The sequence below is a fragment of the Etheostoma cragini genome, chromosome 5 (genome assembly GCF_013103735.1).
Source record: "Etheostoma cragini isolate CJK2018 chromosome 5, CSU_Ecrag_1.0, whole genome shotgun sequence".
Classification (NCBI taxonomy): domain Eukaryota; kingdom Metazoa; phylum Chordata; class Actinopteri; order Perciformes; family Percidae; genus Etheostoma; species Etheostoma cragini.
Genome location: NC_048411.1, coordinates 27,582,539 through 27,603,865, shown reverse-complemented (window position 1 = coordinate 27,603,865; position 21,327 = coordinate 27,582,539). Strand labels below are relative to the sequence as shown.

General features: G+C 40.2%; 1 protein-coding gene across 2 annotated transcripts in view; it reads right to left on the bottom strand.

The window, feature by feature from the left end:
- Positions 1-19,993, bottom strand: part of znf608 (zinc finger protein 608) — a 49,335-nt gene extending 29,342 nt beyond the window's left edge. Inside the window, exons 1-2 of one of the 2 annotated variants that reach the window (XM_034871152.1) lie at positions 19,611-19,993; positions 17,664-18,639 (exon numbers count right to left, since the gene is read on the bottom strand). In XM_034871152.1, the coding sequence (XP_034727043.1) occupies positions 17,664-18,548 (885 nt within the window). In that variant the 5' untranslated portion in view covers positions 18,549-18,639; positions 19,611-19,993. Of the gene's footprint in view, positions 1-17,663; positions 18,690-19,610 lie in introns of those variants that run through there. The other variant, XM_034871151.1, reaches the window with a different exon arrangement.
- Positions 19,994-21,327: the final 1,334 nt, after the last annotated feature.

The window sequence follows — 21,327 nt, the reverse complement described above, 5'->3', positions numbered from 1 at the left end:
GGGGGGGGGTTGTTGTACCAGGGGAGCCAGCTGAGTTTTCCATTAATTCTGCCTCGAAAATCTATAATTAAACAAAGATTTTTTCATCTTTTGGGTTTTATGCTTTAAAAAAAAAACATTTTAATGCGAGTAGGAGACTACAGATCAAATCCTGTTGTAAGTGTTTTTAATTTTAATCAAACCAATGATCCAATTATCCATCCATCTATCTTTTCATCCATCTTTGTCTCCATCCATCCATCTATCTCTTCATCCATCCGCCCTCTCTGCCAGCTCTGTTAATGGATTGCAGGAGGGTTTACAGAAGCTGCTGCAACAGAACTGTGTTGACGTGTTTGATGAGAATTTGCTATCTGAACATATCTCTTCTTTCTACTCATCCTCTCCTCTTCTTGCACCTATGCGCCATCCTCTACTCTCCTTCTCCGTTTATAATTTTCTCTTCTTCCTTTTATTCACCACTCTGCTTGTCTTTCCTTTCCTCCTCCTCCTCTCTCTGCCGTGCTTCTTAATCTACCTCCTCTGATTCTTTTGCCTCTTTTCCTCCATGCTATCCTTCCCCCTCTCCCTTTCTTTCTTCACATCCCCTTCTATTAAATCCCCCAGGAAGCAGCCACACTGACAGTTTTTTTCCCAGACAGAAATCATCCCTGTCTTTATTGTCAGGCTGCTGAAAGAGGATGTATTGTAGTGTTCGTGTGTGTGTGTGTGTGTGTGTGTGTGTGTGTGTGTGTGTGTTTTTGCAAATGGTAGCCATCTTTTTTCCCATTTTTTCTCTCTAGCCTTTCTCATCTCTCAGCGCTCTTTTTTCCCTCCTACAGTATCTCTCTGTGTGTGTATATATATATCAGTATCACTATAAGAGTGCGCCCGCGCACACAACACACACACACACACACACACACACACACACACACACACACACACACACACACCTTCCTATTGAACGACAAGCTCTAATGGCATGAAATTACCACTTTCTTTCCTTCCCCAACACTAGCGCCGCACAATCAACCATTAACAATAATTATGTTCCCCCAATTCTGCATAAATTTATCTCCCAGAGTTGTGAGTGTTTCATAACGATATAATTATAAAGCATCTGAAATGAGACAGGCTTTAATATAAAACAGACTCAATCAGGTTACTACAGGGAAATCTGTAAGATGGCAGAGTGAACTGGTCGATCACAATAACTGCCACTGACATCATACTTACAACATACAGTACAAGTAAAAAGCAAATGCTTATTGAGACCTATTATCTTTAATAACAACAACCCCAGATGTGACGGTTAGCTCCTCGATGTTGGATTGTTAATCCTGTCTTCTAGAAATTTTGTTTATATCCAGCTAATATGCAATAGTAAATATGTTTTGAAGAAGACGTAATGCCTCTCAGATAATGTTCTCCATCAACACAATGAGGACATATTGATTAAACATAACGTTGTGGTCTTGGTTGAATAAAAAGCTGAATGAAAAGTAATTTGAGACAGCAAGTTTATTTAATGAACATTTGTTAGTAAAACAACGGTCCAATATGTAAGATATTTATTGTAATAAATCCAAAGACGATCCCAATATAACAGATATTAAGGAAACATGATAAGATAAAATACCATCTTTTCTGACAAGAATTCTAATGCCAGTACTTTCTCCTTTTGTAATTTTTGTCCTGTGATGGAATTTCTGTTTGTGTTTTGGCCTGTGTGTTGTTATCAACTGTTCAGTTTATATATATATATATATATATATATATATATATATATATATATACACACCCCGTTACGTTAGTACAATGAAAGCAAACAGAATCAACGCAGATATATGCTATCCAACCTAAAAAAAAAACTGCACGTTTCTAACACTTGCGTGACCAGAGCCGTAACACACTCCAGGTAAATACTGGATATCTATGTGAATGATGGAGACAGCTTAGAGCCCAAAAGAAGGCAGAGTTGACTAATTTCTGATAAACAGGTAAGCATTAGCTTATTACAGCTACAAGGGACGGGCATTTCATGTAATTTGTCTCACACTGAATTATATAGCTAGAGTACCCAAGTTGGTTACTCGCAATAACAATTGAGCCAGTAAAGTGATCCTGACTGGTCATTAGTCAGTCTAATGCCATCGTGCTAATCCTGCTAACTGCTAGCTAACATTACCGGAGGGCAATGGGGCCACTGCTGTTTACAACGTGTGGCCCACTTCAGCAACCGTAGCTGACAATGGTGAGTTATTTTGAGCCAAAGGAGGGGGGCTGTAAATCGGAAAGAGAGAACAGTGAGTTTGCCGCGTGTTTAGCAGTTCTCACTGTAATTCTAAGCCGAGGACGTGTGTCTGTCCGTTGGGTCAAGAGCTCCACGTGAGAACGAGCTTTTATGACTATGAAGTAATGTCTGGCTATGAGAGACAAGTGTCCAGCAACATTGTTATAGATGCTGCTGTCTCATCCTGGACACCTCCATGAACTTAAGAGTCTGGGGAGGAAAGGGTGGGGGAGACACCTCTACCCAGTATTTTGAATTTGTACTGCAGTAACTATTTTTAACACTAGCTGTCAGTATTACATATTGCACCTTTAACAAAAAGCTTTTGTTCCCTAAACCTAATCCCCGGGGTCCAGCTGTAGGGCACTTGTACATCAATTCAAAGAAATCAATTTAGGACACTTTACAGATAAACTAGATATGGACCACACTCAAACTAAACAGACCTAACAAGTGAACAAATCTACAATAAGTTTGGCAAATCACCTAAAATTACTGTAAGAAGCAGCTTAGCCTTGATAAAGTATGATTGTCAGGCCTTTTAAATTATATGTACATATTTGTATATGTACAATTTATTTGATGTAATCATCCATAAATAGAAATCTGTTTTGTCGAAAAAAACAGAAAACAGACTCTTCCAAAACGATGTTTACAAAAAAACTGGTGTCTTATAACACACAAACATGGAGTTGTACTTAGTTGTTTTTAACATAATATTTCTTGTAAAAGTGAAAAAAAACTTGCCCAAAATGTAGTGCAGCTACACCTTAAACAAGCAGATGTTTGTAGCCAATTATGAGGCTCAACATCTGGAGAAACATTACATCAGACCGGAGACCGGTTTGTTTTATGTACAAACTCTCCTTTGTGCTGTGAGGAACGCTTCAACAATACATACTAGAAGCTTTTAGCCACCACTGGGCCACATTTTTTATTTTTCACCACACTGATCAACTCTGATGAAAGAATCTTTAATCTGATTTCAGATGAGAGAACTAACCCCCCTGTGTAGAAAGGAACAAGATGTTAAGAAAGCTGCAGTTAAATAAATCATGAAAAGGCAGCAGAGGAGGATACGAGGTGATTCTTAGAACGACAGACGCTGGCAGTTTTCTGTATTTCAGGGATTCCTTCAGAAGTGGAAGCTGTGGTGAATGAACGCAGAGCCAAGTGTGTGGGTGTAACGTTGTACCATGAATCCCTTTCACACCGGCTGGCATTGATACTTCAATACCTAATGGACTCTCAGCCTCAACATGGCCTGTTGTTCTGCTCTGAAAACACACATCTCTTCTGTGGCTCCATTAGAGAACAATACTGTCAGCGCTGACGTCTAATCCTCGTACACTTGTTCTCCTTCTATTGTACTCTACAGTATTGTAGCTCTACTGATGCAGATGATTGATCACATATTTACTGTGGGACTAATCATTTTTGACTTGTTACACTACATAAAGCGTTATAAAGCGTTTCTATAACTACAATTTTACAATTTTTCCATAACATTTGCAAAGCCTCACTGTGGTTCCAAATACATTTCATGGCAATTTGAGCATTGTTTTTTTATATTGTATAAAACATATATACAACTGGCCTGTTTACCATGATGGTGCTACTAGAAGGAAGTCTAGGGTGCCGTCAAAATCATTCAGGATCTCACTCGGGGGACCATGAATGTCAAAGACAATTTTGTTAAGAATCTGTACCGTAGTTGTTGAGTATATTCTACATAAAGACTGTATAGGTTTCTTACAACAAATTGATTGAGCTGTCCCAACATAAGGATAAATAGATTCAGACGGGCGAGGCTGACAATCCAACGCTAACTATGAGACAGAAGACATTTGGTATTTTTAAAGTTAACATGACTTTCATTTGGCTGCGATCTGGCACCAACATTGCAGTTGCATTTTGTTTCCAGTATATTTAAAACTGTAGGCCTTTGGCTCTATAGCATTAAATTGATGCTAAAAGTAAATAACACCAGAGCAATAACAGAGTCTTCTGTTTGTAAAACCGCAGTAATCCATGGGGTGTTTCTCTACCGTGTCCTCCCGGTACCTGCAGAGATGTTGCTTGATTTTTAGCTACGTGTTCATTGGGACACCAGCCTGAGCCTCCATTTCAAAAAAAGAATGCATTAAAAATATCAATGGTTGTTTTTCAAAATTTGCGCCTACATTTGCAGCCAATGAGCACCAACGGGAGCTGGCTCGTGGCTGCAGGGGGACTCAATCCCCATTAACAGTTTTTAATGGCAGACTATAACTACTCAAGAGTCTGCTCTTGAGACTTTGCACTAATTTTCGGGACAATAAGGGCAGGATTCGGGATTCAGGACAACTGCTTGGATTTCAGAAATCTTTTGGGACGTTTGGTCACCCTAGCTGGTCCACAAAGCTATGCTGATGAACGAATCTCGACCCCCATTATCTGGAGAGACTCTGGACACACTCAGAACGTGTTGCACAATGGTAATTGGTGGATGGGCACAAATACATGCACATTTGCCAGGGACTGATGGTAAGGCAATTTGTGCAAGCTGAAAATGTTTCAACATGGTCATGGTGTTTCATTTTTGGAGGGCTTTTTTCCCTTTATTTGATAGTGACAGTGGTTGCCAGGAAAGGTGGGAGATAGATGGGGGATGCCATGCAGCAAAGCAGGTTGGACTCCAACCTGGGCCGCTGCAAAGGACTCCATGACTCCAAGCCTACATGAATCTACTTTAAAAAGAAACAAAGACGTTAGGAAAAAAAAGAGGTTGACTGGAAGGGAACTGCAGTTTCTGCTGAGGTCTCAGGTCAGCCTGAAGCTGAGCTGAACACAAACACAACAGTCCTGTCGCCTAAAAATTACATTCCCATTCGACAGAACTGTATTCCTAATAACATATCTAATGAAAGTCTGCCAAAGTCTTAAACCAAAACTAGGATATTTTTCTTAACTTAACCAAGTAAGTTTGTTTCAATTTATAACATTGAACATTTGTTTTAGACAGCCAATGTTTCACAATGTGCACAAGTTGCTGAAAAATTAAGTTACCCACAAAACATTAATGGAGAATGCAGTTTTGTTGCATGGGAACATCATTTTTAGGGAGACATGGTTGAACACAGGCACAGTAGGTGCCTCCATCTCTCGCTGGCTTACAGCTAACGTCTGTGCACCTGGTACATGGTTGTGGTTGTTTTGGCGACGACACAGTCAAACAAATGGTCCAGTCAAATCTGTCCGAAGGATTCAAGGCAAAACATTTCCTTTCTGTCTGAACAAACCTTAACGGTAGTTTGAATCAGAACTTAAATATGAAGAAAATGCAAATGTAAACTGAAGATACAACAGGACGGGACTATATCGAATTGGAATTGATTGAACACACATTTCTCACTGACTCTAAATGTATTTGTTGAAATTCAACATATGAACCCCACCATGTTTATGGGCTGAAATTGATTTTTTTATCCCAACCTAGAAGAATAGAAGCCTGCAGATCGCCATCACAAATTCTCCACAGGATGGCGAGAGGAACTGAGGAATATTAAGATGTTAAAGGAAAAAAGACTATCAAGGTCACTTGCTCATTTTGAAAAACTATTTAAGCTTCAGATTTCTTTTAAAATTCACCGGGGGGGCTACCTCTGCCTTCTGCCTGTCTGATTTCCATGTTTTCAACCAATAATCTCCTTGCAATCAAAGCACAGTGGAGCCTACACACAAGACCAAAGCAAAACTCCTCCACCAGCCACAGTCTGGGCTGGAACTAGGGGTGTAAATCACAGGTTTTATATAGATTCTTGGACAAGACACAATATTTGCTGAAGCTGCTCACGATTCGATTTTATTTTGATTTAATATATGGGCCTGCCATTGATAGGAGCTACACTTATGCCCATTTAATACAGTAACACAAAAAAAATATATATGATTTGACAATTTTATTACCAAGCTCTGCCAGACACTTAAATTAAAAATAAACTATTCTTTGTGATAAAAAGAGTAAATATAAAGTGTGACTCTAAATTAAGGGCCATGTATGCATGAATGTATGCTTATGTATGCATACATACATGTGCATATTTTCACTTTACATCAATATATTGATCAAGATTGATGTATCGTTACACTCCTAACTGTAACACTGACATTAAAGCTGGATTTTGAATTGACGCTTTCCTTCTTTAGCAAGAGGAAGAAAATAAAGGAAAAATATTTCCCAACAAGGTCAAGAAAATTGTCTTTAAGGATTAAAAAATGGTCTTCAGTTGCTGTGGAATAACCGTGACCCTGAACACATCCTGCTCGCTCATTTGTGAGTGAAGTCAGAAGCAGCAGTAATTGTGGTTTTGAATTCAAAACAAGATTCAGTCAAAATCTCATGGTAGGCAGCACCTTTTGAGACAAGTTTGCATCAATAACTGAGCTGAAAGGTGCATCTCTCTTCCAACAATATTGTAATGAATGTACAAACTGTCAGGGTAAAATAGGCGGACTCAGGACGCAAGATAAAAGAAAAGATTAGTTTATTGTTCAGAGAACAATAATGCAACAGTACAAAATCGGCAGGCAAAATAGTCGTCAGGATACAGGTAATCGGTCTAGGAAACACTGGGGAAAAACAAACGGAAAGTACGTCACACAAGGCTAGTACACAATCTGGCACAGGTAAGTGAATCTGGTGAGTAAATCCCCAGGGGACACAGGTGATGATGATCACACACAGGTGAGACACATAGGGGGCGGGAGGGTAATCACACAGGCGGGGAAGTAGACAAAGACAGCAAGACAAGTGACCAGGAAGGTACACAAAAAGTTGGTGTCAAAATAAAACGGGTAGTCCAGAAAACAACAAAACACAAAATAAGAGCATAGCAGGGCGGAACATGACACACATCTCAGATCAAATTTATCATGGGGGGGGTTACCCACACGCTTCTGGGACAAGCCGCGAGGTGGCTCGTGGAGGATTAAGTGTTGACTTTTGAAGAAGCCAAATCCTGATTCTGAAACATGCAACTACTGTGGTTTATACTTTCTTCCCTCATACAGAACAGAAAGTTTTTATTAGCGGTAAACCGTGAATCACTAATCAATTAGCAGATTGACAGAAAATTAAAAGTCAACCTTTGATATTTAAAATAGTATAATCTGGCTTTTCCATGTGAAGTTGGCAAACTCCGACCTTTGTTATTGTTTTGATTGAGAGACCCCTTGTGGCAGCAAATGACATATCGGGCTCTATTTTAACGATCTAAGCCCATGGCGTGAAGCGCCTGGCGAAGGTGTGTTTAGTGCGTGTCCAAATCCTAGTTTGACGGTCCATGCGAAATGGGTTGTACTTAGTGTTTTCATTAATTCATCGGTGTGTTTTGGGCGTAACATGCAATAAACCAATCAGAGTGTCATCTCCCATTCCCTTAAAAAGCCAGACACCTGGCACTTTGGACTTTGGCACATTGCTATTATGATGGCGGATTTGCACCATAGTATTTTTATTTTTTATCTTTTGCGTGTTTGTGTGCTGCTGTGCTTCCCTGTGTGTGTGCACCATACATAGTGTGAGTACGCTGTGCACGAGCCTAGACGCATTTTACTAACATGCAGTTAAAATTCAATGAAATGCTGCGTTATTGACTTTAGACCAGGGTTTTGTTGGTCAATGGCGTGGTCAGTTCCCGCTGCCTTAAGATAGCAATACCCCAAGATTTCACCTTGGAGGTGCTTGCAGGTGCTTTTGCTATTTAAACGATGTGGATGAGAAATTAACAACCGCGTCGGTCTTAACATAGTAAAGACAGTTGCGCCGGGTGCAAGATAGGGCCCATTGTATGTTTAAATATCCAGGTTCTAGTCGGGCACGATCATATATTGAGTGATTCTTTAGTCACTGTAGTCAATTTGTCATTGTTTTACATAGAGAGGTACAGAGCCTTTCAAATAAAATGCTCACTCCTTGTTAAATTCTGTGGATGTGACTCACAGCTGTGCTGCACATGACAGATCTGACGTCTCAGCAGACATGAGTCAGATCCCCGGCTGGTTTGTCCCCGCTAAGAAATCGACATCAAGAGTCAGGAGTCAGACATTTTGTGCCTTAAGAAAAAGTGTAGAGGGTTTTTGGAAAGACATGTGACAGGACACGTGTGGGGTGAGTTTGAATCCTGCTGAGGGCCGCTGATGAGACGCTACATAAAAAGAACGTTTCACTATTAACTCCTGTCATCATCAGAAAATAAACGACTGCTAGTAAACACAAAAAAAGATTTATGGTTGCATTTTATTTTTCTCTTTAAAATGCCTATTTTCATGTCATTTAAACGTGCGTCCTTATTAAACCTAAGTGCTAATTAAATCATTTTGAATGAAGGATTTACCAGATAAAGAATACTGTGAGCCAAAAGAATGAAAACAAATGTATTGACAACATCCCGGTCTTTTTCACACTGTAAATTTATGTTGAATTAAGAGGCGTGATTAACATGGATTTTTTCTCTCTTTTTTTAGCATCATTAACACGTAAGTGTAATGTGGCGAACGTAAGAAAGGTGAATTATCATTGAGAGTGTTGAAAATATCACCTGAAAGATCTGGAGAAGCTGAATTTTAACATCAGATCAACAACTTGAAATAATAATTTTGAATTTGCAGCATAAAGAACTTAAGTGTTTCCAAGCATGTTTTTTTCTGTCATAAGTGTTGACAAATATGAATCTGATGTTTTGACTACAATCAGATTAAAGCTTGCTTTCCTCAGTTGTGAAGTTGGGAGAAGCTTTGGCTCCAAATACTTTGTGTTACATCCCTGCTCAGCAAGCGTCGCTCCAGGCTGTTGTTCACCCACATGACTTGACATGAGCTTGCAAACACAGAGACAAAACCATTTTAATTACCTGATATACATTGACAAGTACATCTTGATGCTCATACCTTTGTGTTTCTACTAAAGTAAAAATTTGAATGCAGGATTTACTTATGAAACGGGGGTCTCATTTATAAAACTGTGCGGCGAATTTGCGTCATAGATTCAGATTGTAAAACCATTCCCACGCACGTCCTACGCCACTAGAGATGTTCTGAGACTGCCTAAAACGCTGGTATCGGAAGTACTGATACCACTTATTGAAGCCCTAAAGAAAATCTGCGTTAAAATAGGTTATTTATGTTCTTTTTTCCGTTATGAGTGACTGTCACACTGGATAATAAAATAAGGTTCTGTGGGATTCATTGTTTGTGAGATTAACCTGAGCCAGACCAACAACAAAGATAGAAATCATATCAGGTCTTTAAAGGGACAGTAGCACACAGCTGTTAAAACATAATAAAATATATAACACGCTTTAATCAGATCAGTACTTCGTATCAGCGGATAAGCAAGTTCAGGTATTGTACAATACCAAAAAATGGTATTGTACCATTTCTACTTGCCAATTTCCCTTCATATGACCCAATCGACTTTAAATGTGCCGCAGCTTTGGCAGCTTCATGTCAACCATAATTGTCCTTAAATTGTCAGTAGAATGCCCCAAATTAACTTTCATCCATTCCGACATCATGCAAATGGAGGAAAACTAAGTAAAAGACTTTCCCTCAATGTGAAGTTAGAGTTCTAGTTAGAGAGGTGGAAAAGAGGAAATTATGTTTGACGGGCACAGTGTGGTCATTAGTAAAGCCAGTAAAGCTGTAGACCGACACCATGTTGCAGATGGTTAATGCCAGAGCGTCAGAAGGTCGGACCGTGGCCCAAATTTAAAAGAAATGGTCCGATATCAAAGTTGACAGTGTTTTTGCTACGGGACGGCGTTGTTTCTCTGAGTGCTTCTATCTGGAACACTGGGCCCAAAACAGCACAGAGATAAACAGGATAGCTCCAGGAAGTGGGAACCGGTTCTGAGGCCATATCCTCTTTTGCAAACAAGTCTTCCTGCCGTCTGTCCACATTTGCAACATCTCCCAACGTTGCAAATCCAGCCATTGTTACAATTTGATTGTATCTAAAAAGCTAAAGGTGTCAGAATTAATCTAATTGTTAATGACGAATGGTTCCGCACAAGCAGCATGTAATTAGTAAAACGTTCTATTGTACCTTTCGCAATGGTTAAAAAAAACTTTAGACCTACAATAAAAAGAAACATGTAAAACCAAAACTAAAACAATCTAAAGCCATAAAAATAAACACTGTATAAAACACTATGATACTGTGTATGATGACCCTTATAAAACGATGACAAAAGCATCGAAAACAGCACCAGTGTAAACATTATTTGTCCTGATTATCGTATAATTCATGAGAATAAATTGATTAAATGAATTAATTATAGAACACTTGAGGGTTTTGTTTGAAAAATATCTTCATTTGAATTTACTATAGTATCTTGTTTTTTGTCAGTTTTTCATTGCAGATTGATCAAACAGCTGTTGTGGATGAAATGAATTGTAAGAATAGCTTTGTTGATGTCATCAATGATCAGAGTGTCCGCACATTTCCCCTTCAATTTAGCTTTTTCTACATCCCAACTCTTGCGTATATTGCGGCGTAAGTCTTCTTTTGTGCATACGCCACGTTTATAAATGAGGCCCCAGGGGTTTCATTTATAAACATGGGGATGAAAACGGGGCTGAAAATGTACGGAAACCACTTCCCACACAATGGTTGTGATTTATAAAAAATAAACTTTATGCACATTTTCTAACTCCATATAATCCATGTTATCATGAAGATTAAATCCAGCAGTTTTATTTGCACTTGTACTGAGTACTTTGGGGATCAATAAAGTATTTCTGATTCTGAATTGTTCCATAAACACATAGGAAAATCCAACCTAAATCTTAAATAAAAATTTGTTCTTATAATTTAATTGGCGGTGTCTCACCATCCTATTGTCTGCTACGGAGCGCAGAGGACGAAATGGCCCGAGTACATGGAATACAGGATACCCTACCATTAGATAACAATAGAACACAGTGTAGATAACTAAATATCCATATTTAATACTATGCATACAGTATATCAGCCGTCAAGTTCTCGCACAACTGTTACACTCTGTTATCGGTTCCAACTTTAATACTGTTCGTGAAGAACCAGCATGAAGAAATGTGTGTTTGTCTATTAGACTTTTGTCTTTAAATTGTATCGGGTGACTGCCCCCCCACCACCAAGTGCCGTAGTGCCTGCCATGTTGGATGTTAATATTAATTTAGGTAGTTTATAGATTAGGTTTCCCTACAATGTGCAAAAACACGCCAAAATTATAATTTGTTTTGCAGCAGTTCTCGAGCATCTGATAAAAGAACAAGTGCCAGGGTCATTAACATACTTCTCAGCATTCAGGAGGAGCTTTGCATTGACTATTTATGGTTAAAAATGGGCGCGTACAGGGCAGGATAAGAGGCTGACTCACGTATGCACACTTGTGTGTAATCTGTGATTTATAAAGGGAGCATTGCTTACAGTTGTACACACAGTTTTATAAATCAGATTTTTTTTTGTGGCGTACGTACACTTTTAGTAAAGCTCTTTCGTTTTATAAATAAGACCCCAGAGCTGTACTCAAGTCCACCTTTGTCGAGCCAAATCCAAGTCCAAGACCAGGACCAGGAGTCCAAAGAGATTTAAGTCCAAGTCAAGACCGAGTCCAAAAAAGTTTGAGTCCAAATTAGAAACAGTCACTACTGAGAGAGTAAAAGAAGAATCCTCTTCAAGATCACTTACTTGCCTGTTCATAACTATGTGACGTGACAGACAGACTATCTTCTACTTGAATATGATCCTTTTGCTTTATTATTTTAAATAATCAAAAAGCAAGTGCATAGTAACACACTCTAGGATCAAATTAGGCCATATTATGTACTTAAAATATGAAATGGAAATGTTCCCATTCTGGAACTTATTACTGGTGCTGAAGAACTCATAGTACAAAGTGCTCGCTGACATCGTGTCTGTGGCCCAAATGAAAATGACTGATACCTGATGACTGAGGTATATGATGCAGCCAGGCAGATACCAGGAGACCGGTCTCGATGCCCAGTCTAGATGGATTTTGATTTCAACTAACATCGGTTTTCTAAACAAGCGCACTTCATCGATGGATTTGTTTAGAATGAAGAATGAACTTTAGTACGGAAGCATATTGGGCTGGAATCGGTCAAGAACTACAATATTTGGCGAGGCCAATGGCCGAGTACGAGACAAGTTTGAGGCCACTTGATACTGCAAAGACGATAAACAAAGGATATAGTGTGCAGCCCTACTACCTATTTGTACACTGTTGTAAAGCTACTTTTAATAAGTCTACCTCCTCTGTATTCTGGTGAGATGAATGATAACAGCTGTGATGCTGCTATAACACTCACACCTCTCCTCATCACTCTCCGTCCTGATGCTCGCTCACTCGGGATCAGCTGTTTACATGCAACATCACACTCTGGTCGCAACTCTGCCTAAATAAACTAAACACTGTCATAGTCGCCATGGAAACCCAGCTTGTGCAAAACCTGTTAAAAACCCCATCAGATAAAGACGGGTTGACTCACGAGATGCTGGTTTCACGACATCACAATACAGCCGTGAGGCGAGCTCACCGCGGTTAAAGTAAACCGGACACGCTCTTAAAACCACTCAAGAGTCCTGAGGAATAACCGGATATTGACGTGCACGTCAACGCTCCTGTGAAGTGATCAGAATTTATGATAAACCAATCGGATCCAACAGAAGCAGCATTTGTATTTGTTGATTCATCCTCATCCCGCCTGCACGATCCACGCTGACAGACAGGAAGTGACAGCAGAGCAGCCGCCGTCATTCACAGAACAACCCAAGTGCATCTTATTGTCATGCAGATGGCAGTCGGAGTTTCAGCAGCACAAGAACTGCTTTTTATATTGCTGCCAACAAGGCTGCATCTGATTTTATATGGAAGCTTGAGAATTTTAGTCGTTTTTGAAAGATCTTTACATCTTTTCTTTGTATATTTTTAGCCATGACAGCATAAGCAGCTCCAATGCAGGTCAGTCGTCCCACCACTTTGGCCCCGACGGAAACATCTCAACTATTGGATGGACTGTACTGACATTTGGTTCAGGCATTCATGGTTCGCAGAGGTTGAAGCCTACTGACTTTGGTGATCCTCTGACTTTTCCTCTAACACCATCTTAAGGTTTACTTTTGTGGCTTTAAAAAGGTGCTCTCAGCGATGTCACGTGTTTTTTAGGCTACAACATTTTTTGACACATACAGCAAACATCTCCTCCCTATCCGCGAGCTGCGTGTCCCCAGAATGAACTGTAAAAAACTTGTTGCGGTTATTGTTTAGTAAATCTATCACTGCCAGCGCTGTATTGTACTTGTTTTGCGCTGGTCAGGGGGTACTTGGCTTAACTTTGAGTACCACTGGCTTAGAGCACCTTTAAGTGAATTGTCTCAGCAGCTTATTTAATGAAACATGAAATGTGGCTCATCTTTCACCTTCCCCTCAGTATGAGCTGTAATAACTTTGGTGATGCTCGGACTTTTGATCCAGCCCCATCATCAGGTCAACATTTTGATTTGTCCAATAAGTTTTGGTTTATGTATGTAACTAATAACATCCCCATCAACCTCAGCTGGACTTCGTGTTTAGTGCTAATTAATTACCAAATGTTAGAATTCTAGCAAACTACACTAAAATGGTGAGCATTATATGTATGCTGCTAACATTTAACTCAAAGCATCGCTGTGCCTAGGGTGACCAGACGTCTTGAAAAATGTTGGACCTTTTCATATTACTAGCAGTTGTTCCTAATTAAAACATTAGACAAAACCAGACTTAGATTAGTATTAAAGCCAAAAAAAAACATGAAATACTGTTGAACAACAGTATTGAGGAAATGTAATTTTGATGTTGCCCACTGTTATCTCTGGAGTTTACGTGAATTATGGCTGTTATAGTTCTTTTTTTTTGCCACACATTAGTGACGCAAATTGATAACAACTCTGCATAGAAGTGACGCACAGCATTGACGTTGATAGATTAAAACATTTGGAGGGAAATGAAACCAGCGATTTCTGACATGAAGCTGGGTGTCCCGGGACAGCCAAAACATGTTACTGCAGGTACCGGGAGGAGTGGGAAGTGAAATACCCATGGACCATTGCTGCTGACCACATCAACACAAAGCATCTGCAGGTAACGATTTGCCATTTAGCAGGGGGCAGAAAATAGACTTTTATAACAATTAAAAAATGTGTAGACAGCTGTATGATTAAAATATAAGCAGATTGTTCCCATCAGATTGTGCAGAAGACGGACTGAAAAACGTTGCTGAAACACCATTTGTGTAGACACAGAAAAGGCTGTAAGGTATCACTTTTAACTGAGGACACAAGGACGTTTGCCTTATCTGTAAAATGTATTTAATTTATGGTTCTGTGTAATTAGAATGTCAATTGTAAGCGTTGTGTAACATCCAGGCTTTGTACAACTATGTCATGTATTCAGCGCTTCCACATCTGTTCCTGTCAGCAGGGGTGTAACTGTTTAATCCCATTTCTAATCAATTTAAACAAAATGCATCATCAAATCTCACATTCTTGAGTTGAATCTTACAGCTCTAAAAACTGTAAAAATGGAAACAGAAAGTGCAAAAAACACAGTGTTTGAAGAATAATTAAAAACACATCCAGCTGCTCACAAAAGGTTTGAAATGAGAAGTGATTTACAAACCTTAGCCTCGATTAACAGCAAGTCAGTTTGTATGTAGAAAGGAAGAGGAGTGCAGACATGAGCATGTCAGAGCAGGTGGACAGCAGTCTGGATTGAGTTTAACTAAAAAAAAAGGTTATGTTTTTTCAGCCAGCATACACTGTTGCCGTTTTCAAAGGCAAAGCAAAGACCACAATGACAGTAGTGCGTTTGATCAATCAGTTGTAGGAAGGGTTCATGTTGATGCCGGCAGGGGCAACGAAGAGAACTGCCAATCATTGAACAGACAGTTGACTTAAAAAGGCTCCTTTCCCAAGGAGATATCATTGTCATTTTCTGACAACAGACCTTAGCTGACACTTTTACAACATGTGTGTAACTAATATCTATTCATTAGTTGACCCTGAACTTTTTTTCCATGACAGGTGGAAATGTCTGACATCAGGAGGGTCTATAAGAAGACAAATTGTGGCCAAGTTTTGCAAGCACTCTTTGACAAAAATATATAAAATGCACCAAATGAATAATGAACAGTCTGTCTTTTATTTTAAAAAAATAACAGGAAGAGTCTTTCATTTTCCCAAACCCTTAAAATGCAATTTTACTTTGAAGGTGCAATGTGTAGGAATTTCTCCCATCTAGCGTTGCAATCATATATCACAATCAATTCTATTGCACCACGCAGTTCAAAGTACTTATTACAGCTATAGCCTTCACGCTTCAAAAAGCCAGTCTCTTGCTCCTTTCAATATGTCTATTTCTTTTTCTGGGCGAAGAAGACGACTCCTCAAATTTGAATTTTCAATAGTGGTCCTGCATGTTTCCTTCTTTCATCTTGCCGGGCCGGGAAGCAACAATACCCGTTAGCAGCATTAGCAGCACCTGTGACTTTATCATGTGACAGCCAAAGCGCAAAAGGCGGAGCAGCATGTCCTGTATGTCCCTTCCCGGCAAACGTGGTAAAAATTTGTGAAAGAGGACTATTTTGTGAACGGGCAACACGGATTTTGATAATGCACAACTAAACATGTTACACACTGAACCTTTAAGTAGTGCGTATCTGCCTTGTTTCTTGTATCTCCCACAATAAAAATTTTGGTAATAATACAAAAATCACATAACCTGAGAACCAACCAAATCTGCGACCTTGTGTTTTATTTGCTCTAGAAGCTGCGTCTGCCAGAGAAAATAAAACTCACATTGATTAGCTTCTGTGTCGGTACTCCTGTCTGCTTTTCTAAAATGGGGGCGTGCCGACAGCCATCTAGGTAATACGTTGATACCTCAAACAAGCCCTCTTCAAAAGATTTAAATGATCCCTTTAATGTCAAATTTACTGTCTGATCTTAGTGTTTTAAGGTTTAACCGCCTCCACTGCAACCATCACAGGACACTAAACTCTTCCGTGCAGCCCAGATTACTGTTGACAGAGAATGAATTACAGTCACTACAGAGCTCAGGGGGAGAGTGCGTGTGTGTGTTTCACAGCCGAATGGGAATCCTTCAGATCAACAAATAAACAAAGCAGCCGGGGCAGGCCAGCGTTCCTCCTGTCAGCAGCATCTGCCAGCAGGGAGGATGCTTCGATTTTTCCTGCCTCATCTAATCCTGCGTTCACACAAAGAAAACAACCACAAAAAAAACTTCTTCCCGACATCCTTCATATGTTTCTTTTTTTTTTGCTTCCTATCTCTTTTAGACTCTTCCAGCATATGTCCTCTGCTGTCACGTCCATTTCCTCCTTCTCTATCAAACATCTTTACCCACTTTACCTCACCACCCATCTTCCTCCATCTTTGTCTTTCATGCTGATGACTTATCAAAACCCCCAAAATGATTTCACAAGTGAAGGGCAATGTCCCTATAAGACCCTTAAAAACGACTTGAAAATGGGAGCTCAGAGTGGTTTGTTAAACCTCAGCAGTGCGACCTGTCAACCTACAGTAATATGTCTTATTTAAAAAAACAATTTGGCCCGCACTCTAACACCTGATCCATTTTGACATTATGGGCATTTTCCCAAATTGTATAAACAAATAAAGCCTGTGCAGATGTAACAAAAAAGAGCATTTACAGAAGAGGAACATTCTTATTACCTCAAGCCTTTGTTGAGTTGCTGCTGCACATGTAAATAGTTGCTCCCTCCTTCAATCTCCAGCAAAATCAAGGAGGACTAGATTAAATTGTAATGAAAGGAGGAGGAGTAGGATGGAGATGGAGGACACACTGCTGCGGCCGCCTCCCTTCTCCTCCTCTCGCAAAAAAAAATAAATAAAAAAAGACCCAAAAAATAAAAATCATCTTTGTACATCAGCACGTTAAATATCAGCAGACAGACAGGGAGACTGGGACCAATGACACCAGCTGGGCAACAACAATAGGAAATAAATATCATGTGGCAGGCAGGCAGGCGGTCATCCCTCCACCTCCACCTCAATTTCCATCCATTTAAACATTCCTCCTGTGTGTTTGCTGCTGTACAGGCGTCTTTGTGGCCTTCACACCTGCATCTAACTGATTGTGTGTGCGCTCTGACTATCAAAACTATTTCATTTATATCCTTTTATTTTAAAGGTGTCCGCCATTTAAATGTGAACATGATGTTTAGTATAAGATGAAGCAGCTGCAGGTGTGAGGTGATATCTGATGTGTTTGTTTTTGTGTTGTTGGTTTTTCTTATTGGCCTCCAGACAATAAAAGCTGCTTACCTTCTCGACTCCTCTGTGTTTCTTGGCCGCCGGCGTGTCGTCATGCTGCCGCCTGACAACAATAGCGCTGCCGCCGCTTTTAACTCCACAATCCAGCGCAGTTTTATTGGCAGCGCCGCCGCCGTTGCTCCCGCTATTATTGTTTACGTTGTTAATGTTGCTATTATCTCCCATGATCCTAGATTCCGGAGCGGCGCACTGGCAGTGTACGGGGCCGTCGCGGCACAGATGATGCTCGGGCAGGGCGGACGAGGGGAGAAAGAGGGAGGGAGGAGGAGACGAGCCATCGCCGGGCTTCTCCTTCCTCATCCGGACAGGAGGAGCGGCAGAGTCCCTGTCTCTCTCCCTCTTCCAGCCCCGGATCACGTTTTTCCCCTTCCTCTCCTCCTTGCCTTTGGCGCATGTCGCAGGAGAGGCCGTGGTTAGTTCGGAGACACCGTTGTTGCTGCTATCGCTCCTTCCGCCATCCGCGTCTCTGCTGACCGCTGAAATCATCTCCAGACCTTCTCCACCAACGCTGCGTCCTTGAGCCTCCCGACGCTGCTGCTGCTGCTTACCGACCCCGACGCACACCGCAACGGCAGCCGCTGAGAGGTCCGCCGCCGCCTCCGGTTCCTCTCGTCCCTCCCGGCCCGCTCGGTTGCGTTTATGCGCGGATCTCCTCGGCTCCGACCCGCCGCTGCCGCCACCGACGACAGGTCCCCGGGTCTGGAGCGAGGGCAGGGCCGCGTGTCTGTCGGCTGAGCCAGCGGCACTGGAGGAGGAGGAGGAGGTGATGGAGATGGAGGAGGCGGTGGAGGAGGAGGAGGCTGTGTGGTTGGGTGACAGCTCCCTGCAGTCCGTCACCAGCCCTCCATTCTCCCCAGCTCTCACGAAACGGTTCATCTCCTCCTTTCCTTGTGTCCTTTGTCGATCTTCACAATAATCAGCATTCAAGTCATTGTCAGCCCGCCGCAGTGTGGCAAACAGCACCGAGCTATAGGTGGAAACATGCAGGTCTGTTATAGGCTGCTGGATCAGGCCTGGTCCATTGGACAGCTAGGAATTTCTGACACAAACAAGAGATGCTTGGTATTTCAAAACATAATAATAAAACACTCAAACTAGAGTAAAGACATCCCATCCCAGACACACTGCAACATCTGTTATCAAATAAGACAGTATGATATATTATTTGTTTGTTATCTGTAATAGAATTTGAGAGACTGAATACAATGTTTTATGTCATTTCTATAGCTTGAAAAATATCTCAGAAGGCACTAATTTGATTTTGAAAGAAAATGAATCTGATTATTTTCAGAGAAGTAGATCTACAGGGCTTGGCCACAAGGCGGCGCTGCAGCGTTTAGATTAGATTAGATTAAACTTTATCGTCATTACACAGGTACATATTTCTCAATATGAAACAATGAGGACAACATTCATATAATCACCTACTGTGATCAGTTCCAGTACTCTTAATTTTAGTAAAACAATAATATCCATGACATTATATTAACAGAACTCAGATTATTCTATATTTGCTCATATATCAACACTTTTACAAATTACTATAAGAAATAATGCTGTTCTGAGCCTGATGAATGTTGATAAAATATCCTTACACATTCGAGAGCTACGTGTGCAGTCACTAGCCCAAACACTTGGGGTTTATTTCTGAGGGTATTGTGCTTATTGTCAAATGGCTTACCTCTGATTTAATTGTTTCAGATTATAAAGATAAGACTAAGAAAAAAATCAATAGAATAGGTCCAAACATTTGAAATTAAGTTTATCTGAACATCCTTTCAAAATAAAAGTATAGGAATCAGTGGCGTTTTTAGGTGAGAGAAATGGTGCAACAACTACCAGAAAATGACACAAGTTAACATTATGCACTATTTCACATTTCCTACAAAAGTACAACACAGGTGATGATTTCACTGAGAGCACTTAATGTTAACTTACCTGTTGTTTCTGGTGACGTTAGCTATGTTTCGCCAGTTTTGACCAGTTGTCCCTCTGCTTTCATGTTATCCTCAGAAACATGTAAGGTTCTAACCGTATAGCTAGTTCCTGACTGGTTATGTTACCATCCCGAATTCGAAAAAACAGGTTAGCAAAAAAAGCTAGCTAACTAGCGTTAACAGTTAGCCGTTATGTCCTGGAGAGCCGCTCAAAGTTAAATTTGAGAAATGTATCTGAGGTTTGGTTTATAACATATCACGCGGCTAGTGGGAACCGAGGTATTTACATTTTTCGTTAAAGACATACTTTATAATGTGTACTGTAGACTACAAGACAATCCGCATCGTTCATCGTAACAGCAGTTTACTAGCTAGCTAGCTTCATTAAAACAACGTCTGACAGCTACCAGCCAATGACGAAAACTCTACCTGGCAAACAGCCAATCCCACTGCAGCGGGACCATAGCCAATCAGCTTTGAGCATGCGTGCTTTTGTTACGGTTTTCCCACACTTAGCACTTGACATTGGAAGCCTCAAAGCGCCTATAATAATGATAAATAACAGTTAAAACAGAGGGTGTTTTTTTACATGCATTTATCCAGAATCATGTTAATTTCTAAATATCTTTGTACCACTAAAACCCACAGTCTTTTCTTTCTAGTGCCAACAGGTTGTGCTTTTCCCTTTATGACAGATAAGATATAATTGTATTATTAAGGGACATAAACGTGCAGACATTGCAGTACAAAGTAGGAAAGGGAGAACGTGTAAATATTAAAATAACAATAAGGTCCAAATCCAAAATATATATGTAGCCTACAATTTCAAAAAACAAAGATACCAGTTTTAGTGTCTTTATTGTCATATGCAAAACAATTACAGTGAAGCAGTCATTACTTACAAATGCTATATATAAAGAACCAGAGGTAGTAATAAACATATAAGGAGATGTGAACAATATGTCAACATGGATCATAAAACATAAATGTTGTGGGTTGCATAATCTGAAGTATTGGTAAACCAGGAGACACGTCTAAGATGAAATGTGGATTCTTCTTCTCTGATCTTCACAGAAAAAGCAGAACAAACTGACTGAACTGAATTAAAGGTGTATACATCCACAAACTATTAACGTTGCTGCTGTTGGTGTCAGGTAGATACAATCAAAGAACTCCTGCCTTTCACTGAGGCTGTGTGGTTGTGACGAAGGATTTCTTTTTTTTAAACCTGAGCAATCAACACGGACAGGAATTCATTATCAGATTCAACTAAATGGACAAGGGGAATATATATAATAAATGAGAATTTAGAGTGATGCAATAAATACACCAGGAGCCCACATTCAGTACAAAGACATTTTGTAACAGACTTTTAACTACACTGACTACACACACAGTGGCCTCAGTATTGCAGCTGCAGGGGGGGAGACATTTGTTGCAAATACGTTAGATACGGGAATTTATTGGAAATTAGTGGTTTTACAGAAGCTCTTGACAGTTAATTTCTGAAATGTCTAATGTGGGGTTTAGAAGGCAGAGACTGATACATCAATATTTTAAATCTCAGGGGCTAGTACTTTGTGCCAGCGTTCAGAAGTGTTTTTGGCTTGGACTTCATTTATTTTATGTCCCAAAGGACACACACCTCTGCCATCTGCTCTTGTTAGAATTTATACACTAAGAAAAGTACATTTGAGCCCAAATCGGTTCTCTATCAG